This window comes from Stomoxys calcitrans, chromosome 4, assembly GCF_963082655.1.
Source record: "Stomoxys calcitrans chromosome 4, idStoCalc2.1, whole genome shotgun sequence".
Classification (NCBI taxonomy): Eukaryota; Metazoa; Arthropoda; class Insecta; order Diptera; family Muscidae; genus Stomoxys; species Stomoxys calcitrans.
The window spans coordinates 92,411,025-92,438,689 of NC_081555.1; the positions used below are offsets into that span (position 1 = coordinate 92,411,025).

Here is a 27,665-nt window from a genome sequence, read left to right on the forward strand (position 1 = left end):
ACAACAATTTTCGACGGATTTGCAAGAAACTCGGTATGGAATCGGAAAGCCTCTACCAATTTTATCTACAAATCTAAATCTGAACCGATTTCTATAAAAATTGGCGGAAGTTTTCAGATAGGTAATACAACATTCCATACTAAACTAGTTGCATATCCGTCTAAAATTATTGTAACTACTTAGTTTTAAGTGTAAATCGGCTGAAGTATATATATGGGAGCTATATCTAATTCTGAATCGATCTTTCCCAAAATTGATGACATTTGTTTTGGGGCTTAGAAAGTGATATGTGCAAATTTTTAATTAATTGCAAACCTGTAAGGAAAGGCAAAAGTCGGGCTGTGCCGACTTTTTAATACCCTACACCTGGACCACGACGGTTGTTTTCAGATGGATTATTAAACCATCCGTATCACATTTCGAGCAAACAGGTTCAAACTGTTGGAGGCCACCGTAGCGCAGAGGTTATCATGTCTGCCTATGACGCTCAACGCCTGCGTTCGAATCCTGGCGAGACGATCAGAAAAAAAAATGTCAACGGTGGTTTTCCCCTCCTAATGCTGGCAACATTTGTGAGGTACTATGCCATGTGAAACTTCTCTTTAAAGAGGTGTCGCAATGCGGCACGCCGTTCGGACTCGGCTATAAAAAGGAGACCCCTTATTATTGAGCTTAAAACTTGAATCGGACTGCACTCATTGATATGTGAGAAGTTTGCTCCTGTTCCTTAGTGGAATGTTGATGGGCAAAATTTGCAATTTGTATGTTCAAAGTGCAAATTACCCAAAATCTGACGAACATCTAATGATCTAATTCTGAACCGATTTCGATTAAACTTCTTAGATAATGTGGTAGTCGTCGAAAAAAGCGTTGTGCAAAATTTTGGCCAGTTTGGTCAAAAAATGCGTTCCAGGGCATCTAGAAGTGAAAATCGGGCTATATACGTATATGACAGCTATATCTAAATCTGAACCGATATCTATGAAATTCACAAGTAATATCGAGAGTCATAAGAAAATCCTTCCTGCCAAATTTCGAGAGAATCGGTTAACAAATGAGGGCTTTATTGCAATATTTCTCAAAATCGGACCAACATATATATGGGAGCTCTATCTAAATCTGGACGGATTTCAAATAAACTTCTCTGATATTGTGGTAGTTGTCGAGGAAATCGTTGTACAATGTTTTGGCAAGATTGGTCAAAAAATGCGCTTCCATTGCCTCTAGAAGTGAAAATCGGGCTATATACATATATGAGAACTATATCTAAATCTGAACCGATTTCTATGAAATTCACCATTAATGACGAGAGTCATAAGAAAATCCTTCCTGCCACATTTCAAGAGAATCGGTTAACAAATGACCATTTTATCGCTGTATTACTGCAAATCGGACAAACATATATATGGAAGCTATATCTAAATCTGAACCGATTTTTTCCAATTTCAATATGCTTCGTCTCTAGGCTGAAAAACATGCCTGCACCAAAGTTTAAGACGATTGGATGAAAACTGCGACCTGTAGTTTGTACACAATTTAACATGGGCAGACGGACAGCAGCACGGGTTAACATCTTCCGATTGCTCAACCTTTTGGGAATCTTAAAATCTAACAAAATGAAAAATTGTAGAGGGGGGGGGAGGGGGGGTGCCTTAAAAAAATCCTAAAACCACCCAGATGTTTTGACTAGTACTGTAACAATTTGGTGATTTGTTAACTTACAACTTTACGAAGCTCGGTTGATAACCTCCTTAAAATTTTGCAAGATTTCCTCTATGACTCCAACAGAATGTTCGGATTTTGGTCGATATGAAATTAAATCAAATTTTAACTTCGACGACTTAGCGGTATGCCTAATGTGGTATAGGGTATCAAAAGGTCAGCTTTTCTATTTCTTACTTATTTGCTTTTAAAGGGGAATAAGAAATCAACTTGGCAATATTGCTCTCAACTTATATCGACTACATTTGCTTGCGTTGCCATCATGGAAAATTGAAGGTACCTGTTTTTTTTTGTGTTACTTTGAATCAACCATAGTTGTAGGTGCGCTGCAATTGCGACTGCAGCTAATGTTAATGTACGTTATTAGGTTGTTGTGTGTTGTGTTGAGCAAACTGTTGGCATGTGGCACAGAGGAAACGGAAACTGTTAGCGGAACCAAGTCGTTTCCTGCCTACCCAGCGATGCCTATTAGTATAACTTTGCTGGGAAATATTTTTATTTGCTTTTTTGCCCCACCACCCTATCCTCCAAGCAATTGTTCATGGTATTGTGGTCCAGGCATGTATATACATACAAATATACATAAAAATCCAATGCTTGGCGTAAGGTTTGTTTTCTTTCACTTTCTCTACAGTGATGACAGGCTAGGTTGCAACAAAAGTTGTTGCAGTTGAAATTTTGAGGTGTTGCGGTGTAATTTCAAGGCATTTTTAATTTATGGCGATTTATGAAATTTGACTTTGCGCAAAAAGTTGTTGGTGCTATTGCAATTGCCGCGCTTGGTGGATTGGTGTGAAAGTTTTTCGTAGTTTCCCACATTTGGCCGAAGGACCTCAAAGCAAGTTAATTACATTTCTCAGAATTATATTAACATTAATTTGACTATAATATAAAAGGCAAAAAGTTAATTTTCCCCAACGCCTAGGTGGCTATGCAAATGGAATAGAAACAATGACTTGAAGGGCATGGGAAATTAAAAAGATGAAAACAAGTTAAGGCATGCTAAGTTCGGCCGGGCGAATCTTATATTAACTCCACCATAGATCGCATTTGTCGAGTTATTTTCCTTTTTTTTTTTTTGGCCCGGCCGAATCTTATACCCCCTCCACCACAGATCGCATTTGTCAAGTTCCTTTCCCGATGTCTACTTTCAGGCAAACAAGGGATAAAAGAAAATAATTGATTTATTATAGGAGCTGCATCAAGTTATAGTCCGATTCGGACCATAATTTAGTTAAATGTTGGAGACCATAGTAGAAGTCAGCCAATTCGAGTAAGAATTGCACCCTTAAGGGGCTCAAGAAGTAAAATAGAGAGATCGGTTTGTATGGGAGCTGTTTCAGGCTATAAACCGATTCGGACCATATTTGACAAGTATGATGAAGGTCATGGGAGAAGCCGTTGTACACAGTTTCAGCCAAATCGGATAATAATTACGGCCTCTGGAGGCTCAAGAAGTGAAGATTCAAGATCGGTTTATATGGTAGCTATATCAGGTTATGGATCGATTTGAACCATATTTGACACAGTTCTTCGGATAAGAATTGCGCCCTCTAATGGCTCACGAAGTCAAGATTCAAGAACGGTTTATATGGCAGCTATATCAGGTTATGGACCGATTTAAAGCATACTAAACACATTTGTTGGAAATCATATCGAAACACGTTGTTCAAAATTTCATCCAAATAGGATAAGAATTGCGCCCTCTAGAGGCTCAAGAAGTCAAGACCCCAGATAGGTTTATATGACAGCTATATCAGGTTATGGACCGATTTCAACCATACTCAGCACTGTTGTTGGAAGTCATAATAAAAGACCTCATGCAAAATTTCAGCCAAATCGGATTAAAATTGTGCCCTCCAGTGGCCTAAGAAGTAAAGATCCAAGATCGATTTATATGGCAGTTATGTCTAAACATGGACCGATATAGCCCATTTACAATCCGAACCGACCTACACTATTAAGAAGTGTTAGTGCAAAATATCAAACGGCTAGCTTTACTCCTTCGAAAGTTAGCATGCTTTCGGCAGACAGACGAACGCACGAACAGACAAACGGACGGACGGACAGACGGACGAACAGACAGACAGACAGACGGACGGACAGACGGACGGACGGACGGACGGACGGACAGACGGCCGAACGGACAGACGGACATATCTAGATGGACTTAAAATGTCATAGCGATCAAGAATATAAATACTTTATGGGGTCTTAGACGAATATTTCGAGGAGTTACAAACAGAAGAGTTACAGCCATGTCCGTCCGTCCGTCTGCTTGTCGAAAGCACGCTTACTTTCGAAGGAATAAAGCTAGCCGCTTGAAATTTTGCACAAATACTTCTTATTAGTGTAGGTCGGTTATGATTGTAAATGGGCCATATCGGCCCAGGTTTTGATATAGCTGCCATATAAACCGATCTTGGGTCTTGACTTCTTGAGTCCCTAGAGGGCGCAATTCTGGTCCGATTTGTCTGAAATTTTGCACGTAGAGTTCTGGTATCACTTCCAACAACTGCGATAAATGTGGTTTAAATCGGTCCATGTTTTGATATAGCTGCCATATAAACCGATCTAGGGTCTCGACTTCTTGAGCCTCTAGAGTGCGCAATTCTTATCCGATTGGAATGAAATTTTGCACGACGTGTTTTGTTATGATATCCAACAACTGTGCCAAGTATGTTTTAAATCGGTTTATGCTTTGATATAGCTGTCATATAAACCGATCTTGGGTCTTGACTTCTTGAGCCTCTAGAGGGCGCAATTCTTATCCGATCCAAAAACTGTGCCAAGTATGGTTCAAATCGGTTCATAAACTGATATAGCTGTCATATAATCAGATCTAGGGACTTGACTTCTTGAGCTTCTAGAGGGCGCAATTCCTATCCGATTTGGCTGAAATTTTGCATGACGTATTTTATTATGACTTTCAACAACTGTGACAAATAAGGTTCAAATCAGTTCATAACCTGATAAAGCTGCCATATAAACCGATCTGGGATCTTGACTTCTTGAGCTTCTGGAGGTCGCAATTATTATCCGATTTGCCTGAAAACTTTTACAACGGATCCTCTAATGACCATCATCATACGTGTTTATTATCGTCTGAATCGGTCTATAGCCTTATACAGCTTCCATATAAATCGATCTCTCAATTTTACTTCTTGAGCCCCCAAAGGGCGCAACTCTTATTCGAATTAGCTGACATTTTACACAGGTCTCCAACATTGTGGTCCAAACCGGACCATATCTTGATATCGCTCTAATAGCAGAGCAAATCTTTTCTTTTCTTTCTTTTTTGCCTAAGAAGAGATGCCGGGGAAAGAACTCGACAAATGCGATCCATGGTGGAGGGTATATAAGATTCGGCACGGCCGAACTTAGCTGGCTTTTACTTCTTTTTTTTTCTCTTTCAAGGGGACAGTATGCAAAAAATTACCATTGACCTAAGCAAACATTCTGTAAATCTAAGAGGACCAAAAGACCAATAAATATTCTTAGAAAGTTCTTAGAAAGTCGCCAACTCATCTTGCTATCGCCATTTTTTACTGCCATACTCTTAAATTTAACATACGAAATTCAAGGAAAAGTTTTTCAACTCTTTTTATTACCACATAAAGCATAATTCTTCATTTCGTAAGAATTGTCAGTCAGCAAGATATCGGTCATGTGCTCTTAAAATTTGAAGTAAATTTTTACATCACGTACTTACCCTGAACCGTTGAACAGATAATCCATAGACTGGATTTGGTATAACGCGTAATGAAGGCTCCATCATCCAGGACATTAAAGTTGGCCGTGCCATTGTAATTCGAATTCGGTTGTTTCTCTTCCGTAAAGAGCCACTGAGGTCCGGCTAAAGCTGCAATGACAATTGCCACAGAAATGCTGCAATTTACATAAAAAACAAAAACCAGAGTTAAAACACACACACACACATGCTATAATTGGCAACAAACATTTAAAGGACCTAGAAAGAGTAAAGAAACACACACGATTTCACAAAAAATTAAGCCGGTGATGCAACACTTTGAAAACATTTAAAGTGAATAAAAAACATTTCTGTCACGCCCAACAATAGTCCTGATGTTGCAATAGTACACATCAACAGTACACCAAGAAGAGCATAGTGGCATTGCTGATGTAACGCGTCCACAATAAAAAATGTGATTCACATGAGAAGGGAATTAAAAGACTTTCTTTCTCTAACACAACAGTCAGTCATTGTACTCGTATAACAATTCTTCTTTATTATCCAACCAACCGTCTCATGCAAAGAGCTGTGAGGCTTTGCATTTCGCAGAGACGTTTCTATTATGGACAAGAAGTGGGATCAGTGGATGAGGAATTTTGTTCACAATGAAATAAATTCCAAAATTGTTGTGCCCTCCACCTTAGGATGGGGGTATACTAATTTCGTCAACTGCAATATCCATTCCAAGAATGACCCAAATCGTTCCATAGCTCCTTTATATACAAATCTCTTGATGTGACATCCTGAGTACCAACAATCAATTCCAATCCAAACAAATGAAAAATCCGTGAGGTTTTCTTGTTTAGTTCGTTTTTAGTAGGTTCCTACCAAAATTGGTAGGGTTTTATTTTCTGGACAGTTTCGCAGGCTAACCTCAACCTATTTGATGAAAATTGGCAGGGGCTGTCAGATGGGCAATACACCATTTCACACCGAATTTCGTGCAAATTCGTCGAAAATGTTTGTAACTACGCCCTTTTAAGTCTTAATCGGGCGAATTATATATATGGAGGCTATATCTAAATCTGAACCGATTTTTCCCAAAATTTATAGCCTCTATCTCTAGGCTAAGAAAGTGATATATGCAAATTTTCGTGATGATTGAATAATAAATGTAATCTCTACTTTAATTGCAAAAAACGACAGACTATCATCACAAGGGTTACCTTGTAGTTTTTTAGGAACGTTGGCTTTATTATCTCGAATTCAGTACTACTTACGTTCTTCTATATTTATCAGTTAACAAGAGAATGGCATTTTATTTGATGTACGACACGGTCAAATAGTTTTAGCCGTACCAGAGATATCGGTAGCCGAAGTCCCCAAAGTCGACAAATAGCCAAAAAACGAGATTTTCAAAACTTAAATTTAAAGTTGTTGTAAACCAACCTAGTGTTTACCCATGTTTTTGTCCAATCATCACGTTGCCTTCATACGAATTTTGTACTACGAAAGCTGACGCCAAGGAAAATACAATGTCTGAAGCAAAATGTCCCCAATACATGCATTGTACGACGTGTACTAACTGAAATCTTAACCGATCTCTGTTTTTGCATTCACTCAACTCATTGTCTTCACGTCTTGTTATCCGTTTAACTTAGTTTTCAATTTTCTCATACAATGTTGTATTTTAAAACGAAGAGTCCAGTTCTCGAAATACACTATCGTTGATAGTATGTCTTGAAAGCAGAAATGAGTGGTGCAGGCCTTTGTTGGATACCCACCACTAAGGTGGGAAGCCACCGTAGCGCAGAGGTTATCATGTCTGCTTATGACGCCGAACGCCTGAGTTCGAATCCTGGCGTGAACATCTGAAAAAAAATTGTCAGCATTGGTTAACCCCTAATTTAGACCGATCTGACCTAAATTGTTGAAGAACGTTGCAAAGCCTAACACAACACACTGTCCCAAATATCGGCGACATCAGACTATAAATTCGCCTTTTAAGGGCCCAAAACCTTAAATTGAGAGATCGGTCTATATGGCAGCTATATCTGGACCGATCAGGGCCAAATTGAAGAAGAGTGTCGACTGGCCTATCACAACTCACTGTCCCAAATTACAGCGAAATCGGACAATTACTGCGCCTTTTATGGGCCCAAGACCTTAAATCGAGGGATCGGTATCTATATCCAAATCTGGACCGATCGTGACCAAATTGAAGAAGAATGTTGAAGGGTCTAACACAACTCACTATCCCAAATTTCAGACCCTAAATCGGTGGATCGGTCTATATGGAAGCTATATCAAGATATAGTCCGATATAGCCCATCTTCGAACTTAAACTGCTTATGGACAAAAAAAGAATCTGTGAAAAGTTAAAGCTCAATAGCTCTTTTTTTAAGCCGGTAGCGTGATCTCAACAGACAGACGGACGGGTATGGCTTGATCGTCTTAGATTTTTACGACGATAAAGAATATATATACTTATATATAGGGTCGGAAATGGACATTTCAATGTGTTGCAAACGGAATGACAAAATTAATATACCCCCATCCTTCCATGGTGGGTACAAACATGGTATCGCAGCCATATGGAGACTTCTACACGAAGAGGTGTTAGTGCGTCGATATTTAAAGCCGTAGTTACTTACTTCCGACTTTCTCTCAGTATAATCTTCATCTCCTCACAAACCAGATCACCCCATGGAAATTTCGTCGTTCTACCGAACGTTTCACTGTTCCACCTTATCGTCCTGGGTTACAACACCTTACGGCCACATAAGGTGTTGTAACCCTTACACATTCCATTATCGCCCGGATCTCCGCTTGCAGAATCATATTATGGTCAGCTAGTCGGAAACAGATTTCAGTCTCTGGATCCTCAGTGAAGACACCCAGACCCACTGTGCCCCCTAGCTTTGATTAATCCGTGCAGCATGAAATTCCAGAGTGCAATACCTGAGTTCCGTCCACCCAAGACTGTGTCCGTGGTAGCAGTGCCTGAAGTATCCGATTAGAAACCTCTTCATTCCTTCCTTGGATTAGGCCGTGATTATGTGACCTGCTCTTATCCTTTATCCACTCTCCCATTGCCATGTTTCATAGCCGCAGCGACTGCCTTATAATTAATTTGTATGAATATGGGCCGGACATCTAGAATAGTCTCCAGTGCCCTAGTTGGCGTGGTCCTTCTCGCCCCGCCTATGCCAAGACAGCATGTTCTCAAATCTGACAATCCCGTGGCAGCCGGTTGAAAGCTACGGATCGACTCGATGGAGTGCTCATCGGAGAGGAGCGGCTGACTCAGTGAACGTGTTCATCCCTTTTTCGCCATGGAAAAGGCATATCCCGCAGTGCCTTCTCCGCATGCTTCTGGTCCGTGCCAGGATTGAAAAGAATCCCAAACATGGAGTGCATGGTGATAGCAGTCAAGTCCGGTACTGCCGAGATAGAGCTATACAACGTGTACATACCGCCGGTTGGTAGTTGTGACCCAGTTAATGGCCAAGCTTATAAGCCCGTAATAAGTGGGTTACTGTCTCGCCACAATAGTCTGGTTCTGGGAGACTTTAATGAGCATCGCATTTCCTGACATCCTCCACTAGGTAATGACTAGCGGAGCGTAGCTTTGCCAGATCAGATTGAAAGCTCCACGTTTTGCACGATGAATGAGAATGCCCCCACTAGGATTACGAGTAGGTGCAGCAACTCGCCAGACATTTCCATTGCATTCCTGATCTCCTGAGTGACGTATCCTGGCAAGCCGACCAGATCATATCGGATCTCCTCCCCATAATTTGCACCATTAATTGACTACCCGACCTCATAACCCCTGAGCGCCCGACGTTTATCAATCAAAAGAAGGACGATTAAGTCGGCTTCAGAGAGTACACCAATCCGCCTCTTCAGTGAACTGACATCCCCCTCGAATGTCAAGAAAATTCCGAGACATCATTAACGCAGCAGCCGCTCGCTTTATACCAGCCAGTCGAATACCCCAAGTGCGTCCCAATTTCCGGGCGCAGGAAGTGATACTTGCAGACGAGAGTGGTGGGGTTCATGGTACGGACCCCACTAACCCCTGAATTACCCCAGTCAACGAACATAAGCGAAATTTGTGGGTGGAACACTGGGAGCAATGTAACTTAGGTACCGATTTGGGCAAGCTATGGTATACTGTTATATAACTTTCGAAACCCGATAGACGAGATGAGAAGACTTCAGTCACTTTTTGCGACGTAACTGTGACTGATCCGAAGAGATGCGCCAGGTTGTTCAACCGTCAATTTATTGTGCATCCCGAGAGTGACAGGGCTAGGTGGAGAGCCATTCGTCGTATCCGTGGTCTTCGAGCCGATGGACAGCCATCACAATTTACCGTGGGCAAATGTACGAATGCCATCTGTGGCGCCAAATCATCCAAAGCGTTGGGCCCCGACGGAAATTCTACACAGATGCTGAATAATCTGGAGTCGGCTACATCACAACTGCACTCAACCTGTCTTTGAACACTCTAATAGATCCCGATGACGTGGAAATGGGCAGAGTGATCCCGCTACTGAAGCCTGGTAAAGACCCGAGTTTGGAGGAGTCGTACAGACCGATCTACCTTCTCCCACCAGTAACCAAGACGCTTGAAGGACTACTCCTCCCGAGCCTCGTTGGAAAATTTCCATTCCTCTGACATCAGCACATACTTGGCGTGGCTTCCATCAGCCCCGAGCATATGGTAGGCACTGGACCCATCGAAGGCATTCGACACGGTCAGCCATACCAAACTATTTGAGGTCATTGACAATAAGTCCCTCCAGCTAGGCCTGAAACGGTGGGTCGCGAGTTTTCTGTTTGGTCGCCAGTAATTTGTGGAATTTAGGGATTAAAAAATCGAAGCTCCGTAGAGAAAATTAGTTAGTTCCCCCAAAGCGGGGTGATATCTCCGGCATTGTTTAACCTCTAACTATCCTCCATTCCACCATTCTTCCAGTCAAAAGTAGAAACAAGCTCCTCAAGTCGCTTGCAGACCGCACTTGGGGTGCTAACAATGAATCAGGTGTGTGCTAGCGCCAGAGGAGAGAACTCAAAATATATTGCGACAGCAGCAGCTAGGAAAGCATCCGAGGAAGACTTGTCCTCAGCGCAAGTGTCAACTTAGCTTGCATGTCGCTAGAGGAATACCCACAGATTTCAGTTTCCCTGAAATGAGTAAGGTATCTTCTAGTCTCGCAAGCTCATCCGCTTTACAATTGCCTGGGATATCTCTGTGGCCCGGCACCCAGGACGGGTGAATTTTTAACTCGTTGAGAGATCAGCGACAGTCGAGGGTGGTTTTTGTGTTCAGAAATACGTTCTCCAGGGTTTAATCGCTGTCTGCGAAGATATTTATGCCAATCGTCGTTATGATATTATACCTTTGCCATTCCACCACTTCCTTAATTGCAAGGATCTCCGCTTGATACACACTGCAGTGGTAATGTAACCTTTTCGACTTGACCAGTTCTAGGTCTCTGGAGTACACCCCAAAGCCCATCTGGTCGTCTTGTTTGGAACCATCCGTATAGAAGTCTATGTTACTTTTATTACCAGGGATTCCAATCTGTTCTATCAGGAATAGTGCTACAGTACTTTTTATCAAAAAGCGGCTCTGATAGGGTGTAATTCACAGTGCCTGTAACATCGGACATTGTATCAAGGATAACACAGTGTCCCTAGCCACCACATGACCAAAGACAAAGCTCCCTTAGCCTCGCGGCAGTGGTCGCGGCAATTTGTCAAGTCACAATGTCTAGAGGCATAAGATGTAGCATTAAATTCATCGCATCAGATGGTGTCATCCTCAGTGCGGCTGTGATGCGCAAACAAGCCATCCTTTGGATCCAGTTGACTACTGAGCAGTAGGTGGACTTTTGATGCGCCGTCCACCAGACCACAACACCATATAGCATAATAGGTCTTACAACTGCAACATATGCCCAATGTGGGTTAAGATATTTCTTTAAAGTTTGGAATGGTTAGAGCTGAGGTGTTATCAAGATCGTTTGCACAATTCCAAGGGCCCAGGTTGTCCGGGCGACTTTTGGCAGGACCCTAAAGTTAGTCACCTCGTTATTCGAAAAATTGTTGGGGCTGCCAAATCATCGTTTGTAGTCCAATTTTCAAAATTGATGTATAGTGCTCAAAATCCCTACATATGGAGTAAAAAAATCATGTCCCTGTTTGGGAGACCCGGGCTCTGCCATTTCTGAACTTGAGGGGCTTTTCCAATTTTTTAATAAAAAATTGTCTATTTTGAAGTACCTGTAGCACCCGTTTAACATATCTTGTACAAATTTCGCTTAAAACGAATTTACAATATGTGCTCTTCACAAAAAAAGAAAACAAGTAAAAGCGTGTTAAGCCGGCCTGAATCTTGGGAACCAACCACCATTGGTTCTGCTAAAAATTTATACAAAATAAATTTAGTTGAAGGAAATAATTTTATTTTACATACCAAACTTCTGTCAAACCAGCAAATATTAAGGCTTCTAGGAACCGAACTAGGATAATTGAGAAACGGGTTTATATGGGAGCTATATCAGGTTATAGACCGACTTGTACCGACTGTAAGGGCTTGAGAAGTCAAATCGGAAGATTGGTTTATATCAGAGCAATATCGGGTTATGGACCGATTTTAACCGTGCTGGGCGCAGTTGATGGAAGTCATAATAAAACACTATATGCAAAATTGTAGCTAAATCGGACAAAAATTGCGGCTTCAAGGCTATATCAGCTTATAAACAGATTTGGACCATAACAGGACACCACAAGCAAAATTTCAGCCAAATTGGACAAAAATTGCAACTTGTAAGGGCTCAAGAAGTCATATCGGGAGATAGGTTTATATGGGAGCTATATCAGGCTATACACCGATGTGAACCCTACTTTAGCACAGTTGATGGAAGTCATAACAAAACACTACATGGGGCTTCCAGGGGCTTAAGAAGTCAAATCGGGATATCGGTTTATATGGGAGCAATATCCAAATCAGAACCGATTTGGCCCATTTTCAATCCTCAATGACCTACATCAATATTAAGTATCTGACGTGGCAAGATCGACTCAGAACGTCGAGACAATCATGAATATATATACTTTATGGGGTCTTGGACGAATATTTCGAGGTGTTACAAACGGAATGACTAGATTAGGGTATAAAAACTACAGGCTGACTATCAACACAAGGTTACCTTGCACGTTTTTAGGGAAATTTTGTCATAATCTCGAATTCAGTACTATTTACGTTCTTCATTATTGAACATAAAATGTTAAAATAAAAATGGCCTTTAATTTGATGTATGGCACGGGCAAATACTTTTAGCCGTTTCAGAGATATTGGTCGCCGAAGTTCCCAAAGTCGCCAAATAGCAAAAAAATCGAGATTTTCGAAACTTTGACACCCCAGCGGTACTTGTTCACATCTTCCAATTGTACTCAAATTTTGGAAATCTTAAAATGAAACATTGAAGGGGAGTGCCTCCACAATAAAATTGACATCGACTTTTTTCCTTTGAGATTAAACCACCCTAGAATTCATTGTAAATACAATGCCTAATACTTAATTGAAGAATCGTTTATATAAGGATTCTCCTATTTTGTCTAACGACGCATCTGATTCTATGCCTGAAATATGTTTTAAATCGTTTTTTACTTTCATTTGCTTGCATTTCCCCTGATATGCTACCGCAGTAACCAAGTGCAGAGTTGGGGAAAAAAGGAAAAGCGAAAGGGAAATGCTGATAGGTCAAAATGTTGTGAGTGTCTGCAAATTTAAATGAAACGGAATTTGGTCCTTTGTGATGGGTATGTTGTGTGCATATAGAGACACTAGTTTTTTGTCCTGTTGTACCCTACACTTTTTAATTGGAAGCTTTTAAGACTTCTTAAGTGCTCAAAACAGAGAATTTATTCTCTATCGGACATGGTTTGCAGGGATTTCAAAGTAAAATTGGAGGCCACCGTAGCACAGAGGTTAGCGTGTCCATCAATGACGCTGAAAGCCTGGGTTCGAATCCTGGTGAGAAGATCAGAAAAAAAATTTCAGCGGGGGTTATTGCTCCTAATGGTGGCGAAATTTGTGAGGTAAAAGCAATTAGCTGAAGAAATTTTCGATGAAATTCAAATTTTGACCAAATCTCATGTGAAAAATTTTCAAAGATCAAATTTGTTATCAAACTTTATCTTATATGAAAATTTAAAGTTTTTAAATTTATATTTAAAACTTCTTCTTAGTATTTTTAGTGTCCATTTTCAATTTGGAATGCCTTTAATGCGTCATGTTAAAATAATTTTACAAGGAGGAAAAAAATTGGTTATGCATGTAGTGCACATTTTGAATCACCGGGAATTGGAATTACAATAATGAAGCCATGGCTAACATTGCAGCATCAAAGGGAGTGGACCGACGAATTCATCCCGCGAACACTTAAAAAAAGTTAAAATGAATGTTCGCCTGCCTGGCCGTAGTTCATCATTTCAACAATTGTGTTTTACTACCCAAAAGTACTTGTAGTAGAGTCCTGGACGGTAGTAGTTGCTATTCTTATTGTTGCTGTTGGTATTGGTGTTACTGTTAGCTTGTCGCTCTTTCGTATGTATGTCAGACAGAATGGCAACACGGTACGGAAGTGTAGAAAATAAATTCTATTGCTTGTTGACGTTGTAGTTGATATGATGGTGGAATGTGGATCTAGACCAACATCGCTACCAGCGTGAGTGCTGAAGTTAGTAGCCACTCATTAAGTGTGCAAAAGGCTTTGCAAGTGCATTTCTGCCACCGTGACTATTATCCTCGTCTGATGGTGGAAGTAACCCATAAATGAATGCTTTAAAGTGCTGCAGTTAAATACGGTTAAGGCTTCACAAATATAAAATCCAAGCAATCGTGGAAAGCAGGATTGCCGCGTTTTCCACAAAAAATCGGTTTTATGGAATATTTTTTTGTCTTTAGTGAAAATTTCATGGAAATTTTGTCTTTAGAGAAAATTTCATAGAAATTTCATAGAAATTGAAAATTTCATAGAAATTTTGTCTTTAGAGAAAATTTCATAGAAATGTTGTCTTTAGAGAAAATTTCATAGAAATGTTGTCTTTAGAGAAAATTTCATAGAAATTTTGTCTTTAGAGAAAATTTCATAGAAATTTTGTCCTTAGAGAAAATTTCATAGAAATTTTGTCTTTAGAGAAAATTTCATAGAAATTTTGTCTTTAGAGAAAATTTCATAGAAATTTTGTCTTTAGAGAAAATTTCATAGAAATTTTGTCTTTAGAGAAAATTTCATAGAAATTTTGTCTTTAGAGAAAATTTCATAGAAATTTTGTCTTTAGAGAAAATTTCATAGAAATTTTGTCTTTAGAGAAAATTTCATAGAAATTTTGTCTTTAGAGAAAATTTCATAGAAATTTTGTCTTTAGAGAAAATTTCATAGAAATTTTGTCTTTAGAGAAAATTTCATAGAAATTTTGTCTTTAGAGAAAACTTCATAGAAATTTTGTCTGTAGAGAAAATTTCATAGAAATTTTGTCTTTAGAGAAAATTTCATAGAAATTTTGTCTTTAGAGAAAATTTCATAGAAATTTTGTCTTTAGAGAAAATTTCATAGAAATTTTGTCTTTAGAGAAAATTTCATAGAAATTTTGTCTTTGGAGAAAATTTCATAGAAATTTTGTCTTTAGAGAAAATTTCATAGAAATTTTGTCTTTAGAGAAAATTTCACAGAAATTTTGTCTTTAGAGAAAATTTCATAGAAATTTTGTCTTTAGAGAAAATTTCATAGAAATTTTGTCCTTAGAGAAAATTTCATAAAAATTTTGTCTTTAGAGAAAATTTCATAAAAATTTTGTCTTTTTTTTTTTTTTTTTTTTTTTTTTATATAATGCAGTAGCAACCAAAGCGAACAGACGTGTATTTTAGACTGCGCATCACCGAATATTTTATGCTCTCTTAAAGCAAAAAACAGTCGACTAAATTACCAACTTTTTATTTTCCCTATCGTGGTACATAGTGTTTTTGATATTTCTTAACATGTCACTATTACAAGTTCCATGCAACAAGTGTGCTCAATGTTCTTTACCTATAACAACAATACAATTCGTGCGGTGCTATCATTGTAATCGCAGTTTTCATCATAGCCCTTGTTGTTCCCTTTCTGAAAGTTCTCATGTAAGCATGAGTCAAACTAAAAAAAACGATTGGAAATGTCATATATGCAAACCAAGAAAATCCCCCAACAATGCATACAAGACATTTGTCTTCGGCGACACAAACAACACAAGCCAGAGCAACGAATCGCCAAAAACAAATGCAGGCGAACAACAGCCACACAGCAGCAAACAAAACAAGCAGCAAAGAGAAGACGATGAATCTAACAACAACAACACCAAACGTTTCAAAGACACAGGAGTCACATCTATCAACACAAACAACAGCAGCAGCAACGAGCCAGTGAATACACGTGAAGACATTGCCGAACTCAAATCCGGAATGGTCGACCTCAAGAGCAGCTTACAGCTTATAGCAACAAGTATATCATCTCTAAGCAATGATCTCAAATCGCATATGGATTCAGCATTAGCAGAGATGAACAAAAATGTAGCGACCATAGCAGCACAAGTGAGTGAACTGCAGAGGAAGGACAAGGAAAAAGCAGAGCAAATCGAAGAGCTTAACAAACGGGTACAAAGACTTGAACAACAATATATTGAGAGAAACATTGAAATTAGCAACGTGGAAGATATGGATATTGAATCTGAAGTGGTTGTAAAGAGAATAGCGGATGCTTTGGGAGTAGAAATGAGTAAAGATCATATAAGCAGAGCCTTTAAAATAAAACGAAAAAAGAAAATAGTTGTAGAGTTTACATCTCTTAATAAGAAGAAAGAGATTATGAGCAGTTTGCGAGGCCATCGAATTAAATCAAGTGTGGTGAGAGGAGAAGCAGAAATTGAAAGCGATGGATACGTATACATAAATGATGAGTTAACTCTGTACAATAAGCGCCTTTTATGGGCAGCAAAATTAAAAGCAAAGGAAAGTGGGTGGAAATATGTGTGGGTGCGTAATGGATGTATACATGCTAGGAAAAATGAAAACTCGTCTTTTATTATTTTACAAAACTCAACGGATCTCGAATCTATAAATAATTAGAATCTAATGCTTAAAAAAAAAAAAAAAAAAAAAAAAAAAAAAAAAGCCAAACCAAAGATATATAAAATATTTTTTGCAAAAGATAAACAATTTTTTTCCCAAACGATACAAAAGCAAAACGAAACAGAAAAAAGAAAACTAAAATTTGGATATTAATCCCGCAATAATGAATTACATATATGAAACTATAAACAATTTTAGTGAAATCAAAAATGAAGTTATGAATTTTCCTTTATCTATCTTACACATTAATATAAGATCGCTTAGAAAAAATTTTAATGCGTTATTAACATACATAAAAAATATTATTAATAAAACAGATCTAATAATACTATCGGAAACTAACATAACAAGTGATGAAAATGCTTTATACGGAATTGCTGGATTTAGCTCAATATTTGCGAATAGAGAGGGAAGAGGAGGAGGTATTGCTATATATGTAAATGAGAATATTAAGTACAGCAATATACAAACACACATGAGCTCAGCCGAGTCGTTAAGAATAGACCTCACTACTACACACGATACAATAATTTCTGTCATATCAATCTATCGGCCACCAAAACTGAGTCAAAAAAGGTTCTTAAAAGAGTTAGAAGAAAATATCAACAATGTAAGTAAAAAACATGAACTAATAGTTGTGGGAGATATGAATATAGACATTAAAAAGAAAAACACTACTACAATAAATTACCTTGGAATGCTCTCTTCTCATGGACTTCAATGCATGGTCTCAGAAACAACAAGAGAAAACTTTAATGGCAATACGAATACATGCATAGACCACCTTTTCATAAGATGCAACAGAAAAAGAGAAAGAGCTTATGCAGCCGTGATAACTGCAGCAATAGCCGACCATTATGCTCTTTTGGGATGTCTAGACCAGATTAAAGACTCTAACAGAGTAAACAGAGAGAACGCACAGGGTGATACCAATGTAAAACTCAACAATATTAAAATAAACCAATTGGTTAATGAAACAAATTGGTCCTTACTAATCAACCAATCAAATAATGTCAATGATATTTATTTAAAATTTAATGAAAAATTCAAAGACATATACAAAAAAAGTGAATACATATCAAAAAAACAAACAAAAAAACGTAATCCACACCCGTGGTTAAACAATGAAATATTGAAAAGCTGTGAAATCCGTGATAAATTACACAAAAGATGGATAAAAAACAAAAATAATAAAACCAATGAAAATACTTACAAGACCTTTAATAATAAATTAAATAAAAAAATAAATCATGCAAAAAATGAATATAACTACAATCAATTTCTACAAAACCAAAATAACATACGTGGAACGTGGCAAATTATAAACAGAATAACCGGTAAAAAAATTGCAAATGTTGATGAAACCATAAAACGAAATTTTCCGAAACAAAACGTACAACATTTAACCGATAAGTTTGCCTATACACTAGAAAACAATGTTAATAACATAATTCATGCCTGCAATGTCCAAACCAGCAGAAGTCCTAGTAATCTTATGTGTAATACTATCTACATGGAGGAAGCTAATGAAGAAGAAATATTAAACATATTAAAAACACTGAACGCCAAAAAAAGTCCTGGAATTGATGGTATAAGAGCAATTGATATTAAAATGAACGCTGAATGTCTCACACCGATAATTACCACATTAATAAATAGAAGCCTAAATGATTCAGTTGTTCCGGAAATTCTAAAAACTTCCATAGTACGGCCTATCTACAAAAGCGGAAGCAAGTCCGATCTTAACAATTACAGACCCATAGCTATTTTATCGGTAATAGAAAAAGTATTAGAAGAAATTGTGGTGAGAAGACTTAATAGTTTCTTAACTAAACATAAAATAATTAGCAACAATCAATTTGGCTTCCAAAGAGGCAAAAACATAAATCAACTTCTCGGGTATTTTTCTAATTGTATTAACCGCAATCTTAACATAAACAACCAGTGCTTAGCCTTATTTATCGATTTTAGTAAAGCATTCGACACCTTGCCACATGAAAAATTACTAAATACTTTGGAAAACTGCGGAATACGAGGGATTTGCCTAAACTGGTTCAAAAGTTACCTTAATTGTAGAAACTACAGAGTAAAAATAGACAACACGTTGAGCAGCCAAATTACAACAAACTTTGGTGTACCTCAAGGATCAAAATTGGGACCAATACTGTACATTATCTACACAAATGAAATGGTAAAATTACTTAAACATAGCGAAGTTTTTTCATATGCAGACGACACTGCTATTATAGTTACGCATAAAAATGTAAAAGAAGCGGAAAAGATTATGCAAAATGAGTTTACAGAATTATGTAAATGGTGTCACGATAATGGCCTAATAATAAACTCAAAAAAGACAAAATTAATGCACATTAGACCTAGACATATACCAAACTCAAATATAGAAATAAAATTCCATGATTTCGATTGCTTACATAATCGAAACGTAACAAGTAATGAATGTTGCAAAACAAATATCGAATTGGTTGAATCATATAAATATCTGGGTGTGCATCTTGACCACAACTTCAAGTGGAAAATACATATCCAACAACTAACGAAAAAGTTACGAAAATCTATGTTCGCATTGTATCACCTAAGCAACTGCTCACCATTTTTTGTGTTAAAGCAAGCTTATTTTTCACTGATAGAATCACAGCTACGGCATGGAATTACCGCTTGGGGCAAATCAAAGCAATGCAAAGTACTCCAAAAATATCAAAATCGACTCATTAAACTGCTTAACAAAAGTAACAAAACACCACCAACCAATCAACAAGACACAAGATTAAATGCAAACACGTCAAGAGAGAACAACCTATTTAAAACTCTCCATATACTTAATATCGATGGTATTTACAACGCGACAATATCCCAAGAATTCTACAATTCAGAATTCTTACAACGTATACGCCACTCCAGGAATACACGGAACAAACACAATGGTAAATACCATATACCCAGACACAACAACGACTACGGCAAACTCTCATTGGAAATAACGCTACCAACATTTCTAAATAGATTACCGATAGATATATTAAATACAAATAATAAAGCAATAAGAGGCAGAATGATCAAAAAATACTTGTTATCATATTAATAAGAAAATGTTGTTAGATATTTTTATTAAATAATACAATTTAGAATAACAATATGAAATCTAATTTTCTACAGCTTGGCTGAACCTTTATCCTGCAGACAAGCCGAAATGGCTTCGCGGGAAATTATAATTTTTTTAAGATTTTTATTAAATATTATTATATAAAAAAAAAAAAAAAAATACTTAACGGGATCCAAAAGATGGCTTGTTTGTGCCTCACAGCCGCACTGAGGACGACACCATCTGATGCACTGAGTTGAATGCTACATCTAATGCCTCTGAACATGGTGCTACCCAAATTGCAGCGACGACTGCCGTGAGATTAAGGGGGCGTTCTCATTGGTCATGTGGCGGCTACGGACACTGCGTTTTCCTTGATACAATGTTCGATGTTCCAGGCAGTGTGGATTACAACCTACCTGAGCCGCTTTTTGTTAAAAATTATTGCACCACTATTCCTGATAAATCCGCTTGAAACTACAATATCCCTAGTAACAGAAGTTACATAGACTTCTATACGGATGGTTCCAAACTAAACGACCAGGTGGACGTTGGGGTGTACTCTAAAGATCTAGAACTGGAAATATCGAAAAGGTTACCCGACCACTGCAGTGTGTGTCAAACGGAGATTCTTGCAATTAAGGAAGTGGTGGAATGGCTGAGATATAATGTCATAACGACGATTGGCATAAATATCTTCTCAGACAGCCATTAAATCCTTGGGAAACGTATTTCTGAACTCAAAAACCGCCTTCGATTGTCGCAAATCTCTCTACGAGATAGCTGAACAGTTAAAAATTCACCTGTTCTCGGTGCCGGGCCACAGAGATATCCCAGGGAATTGTAAAGCAGACGAGTTTGTGAGACTAGGAACTACCCTACACATTCCTGGGAATCTGTGGGTATGCCTCTAGCGACATGAAAGCTAAGTATTCAGAATCAGGAAAGGCAACGAATGATAGATGGTCACAAAGAGGAGGCTGTGAGCATTCTAAAACTATGTGGCCTAATCTAGACTTGAAGAGGTCTACAATGTATCCGGCATGACAGACTGAAGGTTGTCAGTAACGACTTTTGCAGAAGCTGTGAGGACATCAAAGAAGAAGAGCCGTCTATGTGTGTGTCCCGCACTGGCAGTCAGAAGGAGTTCCACCTTAGGTTCTCATTTCTTTGGGAACCTCTCTGATTTGGCGGATGTGAACGTTCGCAAGTTGTTTGGGCTTTTTTAAGGGATCGGGATGGATCAGTGATAAGAACTTAAAGGCATCTTATTTTTTCTGTTCCAGACTCCCACTTAAACCTTACGTAACCTCGTCCCTAGAGAAAATTTCATTTTGTCTTACCGTTCTTTTAATTATTCCACAGTGCTGAATGCCCTTTCAAGTTGACGCTCTAAACTTCTGCTGGATCGCTCGAAAGGCTACGCATTTATCAAGACCATTGATGGCAGTTCTCTGACCCTTACAGCAAAGTCACCAGCCCTTTCGTTTACCAAATGATGGAGATTGTGCCTTTCCCGGTCTTCCTATCTTGGTGTTGCCTTAATAGGCTTCCCAAAATCGTCTTTCGACTAATCGATTGATGGACTTTTTGTGTTAAAAAAGGCGAAGTCTTCTTGTTTTAATCAAAAAGTCGAATAATCTATTTTGAAGTCGAATAGTTAATAATAAAGTTGCACTGAGAAAAAAAGATGCTTGTCTGTATACACATGAAAAATAGTTTTAAGGCGTTAAGTGACCGGTCCCCAACGTTAAACAAAATGTTCACCGCATGTGACTCCGTCTTGTTGAAACCACATGCAAGTCAAGCTCTTTCATTTTGGGCAAAAAAAAAGTTGGATATCATCTCACGGTAGAGCACACCATTCACAGTCACGTTACGATTTACATCATCTTTGAAGAAGTACGGTCCATTGATGCCACCAGCCCATAAACCGCACCAAACTATGACTTTTCTGGATGCATTGGTAGCTCTTGCAATGCTTCTGGCTGATCTTCACTCTAAAATCGACAATTCTGCTTATTTATTTATCCATTGAGCCAAAAATGAACTTCGTCCATAAAATGAAAGAAGCGCGCTATAGACCGATTCAGACCATACTTGGCGCCAGTGGAAGTCATACCAAACATATGCAAAATTTCAGCCAATTTAAATAAAAATTGCCTCCTCTCTCTAGAGTCTCCCGAAGTATAATCGGGAGAGCGGTATCATTGGTCATGTGGCGGCTACGGGCCACAGAGATATTCCCGGGAATTGTAAAGTGGACGAGCTTCCGAGACAAGGAACTACTTTACACATTTAAGGGGTACTGGAATCTGTGGGTATGCCTCTAGCGACATGTAAGCTAAGTTTTCAGGGCCAGTCCCGAAGGACAACGAATGATAGATGGTCAGAAAGAGGGGGCTTCCACTATAGGTTCTCATTTCCTTGAGAACCTGTCTGACTTAACGGATGTGAACATTCGCAAGTTATTTGGCTTTTTAAGGCGATCTGGATGGGTCAACGGTGGAAACCATCCTGTGGTATCACAATGGACGAAAACGTCTAAGTAAATCTGATGGCAGACTGCCACTTAAACCTAACCTAACCTACATCAGGTTATGAACCGATTTGAACCATACTTTACACAATTCTCGCAAGTCATACCAAAACTACATGTGCACAATTTTAATCAAATCGGATAAGAATTGCGCCCTCTAGAAGCTAAATATCGGTTAATAACATGAAATAGCTCATATTTATTTGAAAAAGTCATACAAAGACTTAGACAAATGTGATCCGTTGTAGAAGGTATATAAGATTTGGCCGGGCTAAACTTAGCACACTTTAACTTTATATATCCTCCACCATAGAATGGGCAGTATACTAATTTCGTCATTCCGTTCGTAACACATCGAAATATTGATCGGAAACCCTACAAAGTATATATGCTCTTGATCTTCTTGACATTTAAACTTCCAATTATTGTACCAAGTATTGTCCAAATCGCTTCAAAATCGGATATAGTTCCTATACAAACCGATCTCGGATCTTGACTTCTTGAACCGCTAGAGGGCGCAATTATAATCCGATTTGGCTGAAATTATGCATGATTTGGCCACCAAAGGCTTCTGCGATTTGTTTCAGAAAAACAAAATATCTTTGTTGCTCCTTTTCAAAATTGCCCACGTTAACCCTGGTTACTTACAGCTTTTCATTTTAATTTCATGCATTATTTTCCCTCTGCTTTGCAAGTAAGCTCCTTGTTGTTTTTTTAAATGCCTCTTTCCGTTGTTTTTATGTGCTTGCATGCAACTCGTTTAAATTTTAAACAAAAGCCATTTTCATCAAAGTATTCAATCAATTCGTTGTAATGTAATTAAGGTTGTCGTGTTCTCTTGTTCTCTAATGGTGCTATTTAGTCTATGTAATGCAACTCTGCCTGCCTTCAGGGATATATGGAACCTCATTACCACAAATAATGGAATTAATTATCCTACTCCAACAGCATAATACTCGAAATAGAAAGGCGAAAAAAAAAACTATTCAATAAAATGGCAATTTCAATTACTATCCTCGTCAAACTGGTGGGGGAGTGTTGAGTAGATCTGAGAAAAAATTCTCCATGAATGATGAAATAGGAAAGTAAAACGATGACCGAAGAACCCCCGTCTTTGGAGTAGATGAAAATAACATTATTTGATGTCCTCTTCAAATATCGAGTTGTCCTTCAAAGCCAATTTCATTTTTGTCTTTGAGCCAGTATCTGTAGTTTAGCTGGTAAGGTTGCTTTCATGTATTCAATATCAACTGATATTGGACACCATGGAATTGCATAGTGGAGCATAGTTTTAAAAATTCAAAGTTGAATTTTGTTTTTTGCTTCTAACTACGAAAAGCAGATTTATATGCATAAACACCTTAATTTAGTATATGTGTATATTGGGTTGCCCAAAAAGTAATTGCGGATTTTTTAAAAGAAAGTAAATAAATTTTTAATAAAACTAAGCTAAAAGTAACAGCTGATAACTGACAGAAGAAAGAATGCAATTACAGAGTCACAAGCTGTGAAAAAATTTGTCAACGCCGACTATATGAAAATTCCGCAATTACTTTTTGGGCAACCCAATATATGAACAAAGTTCATTCAAGGCGTTAATTGAAAATATGTTTTGAAATTTTGAGTTCTCTAGAATATGAAAAGATGTAAGAATCAACTAGGGCATCGACTTCAACGAGTTTTAAATTAGATAAGAACAATAGATCAATAGATTCTTTCAGCATTTTAATTGGAAATTATGTTTTTTAGATGATGTTTTGGTAGTTCTTCATCTATTCCAACTCTTGTAAAGGACGATCAAACGTTCACTGACCCGGTTGATAAGGCTAACCTGTTGGGTGATATATTTTCAGGGAATTCTTCCCTGTCGGATAACAAACAACCACTCCCCTCAATCGAAAAATGTATCTGGCATCATGCCCCAAATATTATTTCGAACTCGTGGAGTTAAAAGGGATCTTGAAAATCTAGACGTAAATAAATACCCGGGCCCGGATGGCATATCAACACTTGTTTTACGCAAGTGTTCTTCGACGCTCCCTCGTCCATTACGCAACCTTTTCAACCTTGTCTACCGTGCGGTAGTCTTCCCGGCGCGTTGGAAGGTTGCCAACGTTCAGCCAATACCCACGAAGGGTGAGGCAAGCAACCCTGCGAATTATCGGGCAATTGCGATATGATTCGCTCTTTCCAAGGTCATGGAGAGCATGGTTAATCACCATCTTGTGAGATATTTAGAGTCTAATGGCCTTCTTAGCGACCAACAGTATGGGTTGCGCAGAAATCGCTCTACGGGTGACCTCATGGCACTTCTGTCGCAACGTTGGAGTCGCTCAATCCACCAGTTTGGTGAGAGTAAGGTTGTGGCTCTAAATATCTCCAAGGCATTTGATAGGGTCTGGCACGGTGCACTACTATCAAAGCTTGTCGCATTTGGTGTCGGTAATGGCTTCGTTCGATTTATTTCGTGCTTTCTCAGAGATCGTACTTATCCAATGAGCGCAATTTGACCGCAGGTGTACCCCAGGGCTCTGTTCTTTCTCCTTCTCTTTTTCTAATTTTCATCAACGATCTGTTGGGTCAGACATCGAATCCGATCTACTCATTTGCGGATGACAGTAATCTCTGTCATTCGTACTCATTCGACCATAGGCCAAGTCTTCGAGAGATTGAGGACAAGAGGCGGGTTATGAACAATACACTGCCAGGATTTACTGTCCATTTTTGAGTGGGTTCGAATGAATCGAGAAGTTTTTAATGCACGGACGACTCAGTGCTGCTTGTTGTCACACGAACGATTCGCTGACCCATTACGATCATCTTTGTCTATCAACGGTGTAAATGTTGAGCAATCAGAAGCTCTTCATGTTCTGGGCATGAAAATACAAAGTGATGTCCGTTGGGCGAAACATGTATTCGAAGTGTCGAAAGAAGCATTCAAGTGTTTAGGCTTCCTTAAACGGTGTGAGAATTACTTCACTCCGCCTGATCTTCTTAACATCTACACCACTTTAATAAGACCGAAAATGGAGTACAACTCACATGTATGGGCTGAAGCTTCAAAATCATCCCTGGAGCTACTGGACCGCGTCCAGAGGAAAGCGATGGCGTTGATTGGGGACAGTTGGGTATCCAATTCTATTGCCTCCCTTCATCATCGTCGCAATGAGGGTTATTTGGCGCTGTTCTTTCGGTACTTTCATGGTGTGTGTTCGTCCGATATTCGTCTTCTTATTCCTGCTGTAAGGATGTATGTCAGGAATACTAGACATTCCAGGAACTCACACCCGTTTGTTGTTTGATTGACCAGCAGACCGCACAATGCATTGTAGAGAGAATTCTTATTTCGCCCGAACCGTTCGTATGTGGAATTGATGTCCGGCTAATGTTTTCCCCACCCACTTTGACATCCAAAGATTTAAGAAAAATGTCAATAAGCATTACATCCTTTCCCCCAGTTTGCGTGCTTTCGACAGACAGACGTACGGACAGACAGACGGACGGACGGACATGGTTAGTTCGACATAAAATGTCATTACGATCGAGAATATATACAATTTATGGGAACTAAGACGAATATTTCGTGGAGTTACAAACAGAATGACGAAATTAGTATACTCCCATCCTATGGTGCAGGGTATAAAAAACAAACTGGCCTATTCTTTTTCCAATACAACTTCCATTCAAAGGTCTTGCACATTATTTTTGCTTCAATTATTTTCTCCATATCCAACGAAAATCCCACTGTGCATAGTTTCCGCCATTGGCAAAGCACTTCGCCCCAATTTCTCCACCCAGGTAAGTCACATCATATCTATGTTCTACGTCTTTTTTCGCTTAAAGACTGGAGGCACTTACTCTAACGCGGAAAATTCTTTGTGTCCTTTCGACTTTTGGCTGCACTGGGAATGGCTTTTTGGGGGTGGTGTTGGTGTTGGTTTTATATTCCAACCTGATGTCCTGTGTTTGCGCGCTTTACGCTAAAACACTAAGTCGAGAAGGTTATAAAATCGTTTACGCTTAAACGCTTGAGCTAAATGAGATTTACACGTAATTGTGGCAAGACAAGTGCGAAAAAAGAAATCAACCTGATGGAGGGGGTCACTAGGTAACTAAGTGAAGAGTGCTAAATGAAAGGACAAGGTAAAAGCATTGCTGCACAGATTCATTCTCGGTCAATTATTCTTGCGATATTGATTTTTTGTTATCTTTAAATTCTGTTCAGACTATACTCGCATACTAATAAGATAAGGGAAAATAATTAAAGTTAGATAAAGAGATTATCAAAAATTTTGTAAAATTTTCATTTCTATGGGAAATTTGGTTAAATTTTCTTTTGTTTATGCCCAGTGGGAAAACTATTAAGGCCTGCTTAAGGCCTTCTAATAGAAAGACCGTGAACCTTCTAACTTGAAACTTCCAAGGTAGAGCTGTCGAATTATCGATAATCAAAACATTCGATATTTTTAATAATAAATGTCGATAAATAGTATCGAAACTATCGTCAATTTCCCACCACCTAGTTTTCAATCGAAAATGAGAAAAAAAAAACAAATAAAAAGGCGTTAAGATTGGCCGGACCGAACTTTGGATACCCTCCACCTTGGGATATAAACTTCCTTCCATCATAATCCGGTAAAAAGTGCACAATTCATGCCCCCATAGCAGCTATATCGAAATATGGTCCAATTTGGACCAAATTCGTCACGGACATTGAGTGTTCTAATAATTACAAGTCATTGTTCAATTTTGTAGAACAAAATATTAAACTTTTTGGTAGCTATATCCAAATATAGACCGATCTGAAGCATATAAGACTCGGATATCGAGTTACTGTGTCAAATTTCAACGAAATCGGATTAAAAATGCGCCTTTTATGGGGCCAAAACTTTAAATCGAGAGATCGGTCTATATGGCGGCTATATCCAAATGTGAACCGATCTGGGCCAAATTGAAGAGGGATGTCAAAGGGCCTATCATAACTCACTGTCCCAAATTTAGGCGAAATTTAACAATAAATGTGTCTTTTAAGGTCCCAAGACCTTAAATAGAGAGATTGGTCTAGAAGGCAGCTATTCAAATCTGGACCGATTTGGGCCAAAGTGAAGAAGGATATCGAAGGCTCTTATAACGCTCATTGTCCCGAATTTCGGCGACATCGGGCAATAAGTACGCCTTTTATGGGTCCAAAACCTTAAGTCGAGAGATCGTTTTATATGGCTGCTATATACAAATCTGGACCGATCTGGGCCAAATTGCAGAAAGATGTGGAGGGTCCTAACACAACTCACTGTCCCAAATTTCGACGATATCGGACAATGAATGCGCCTTTATGGGGCCAAGACTTTATATCAAGAGATCGGTCTAGCAGGCAGCTATATTCAAATCAGGACCTATCAGGGCCAAATAGCAGAAAGATGTGGAG

General features: G+C 38.6%; 1 protein-coding gene across 1 annotated transcript in view; it reads right to left on the reverse strand.

Moving 5' to 3' along the window:
- Window positions 1–27,665, reverse strand: part of LOC106084985 (uncharacterized) — a 188,702-nt gene that overhangs the window by 155,044 nt on the left and 5,993 nt on the right. The window contains exon 2 of the mRNA XM_059367200.1: window positions 5,435–5,610. Within this exon, the coding sequence (XP_059223183.1) occupies window positions 5,435–5,610 (176 nt within the window). The remainder of the gene's footprint in view (window positions 1–5,434; window positions 5,611–27,665) is intronic.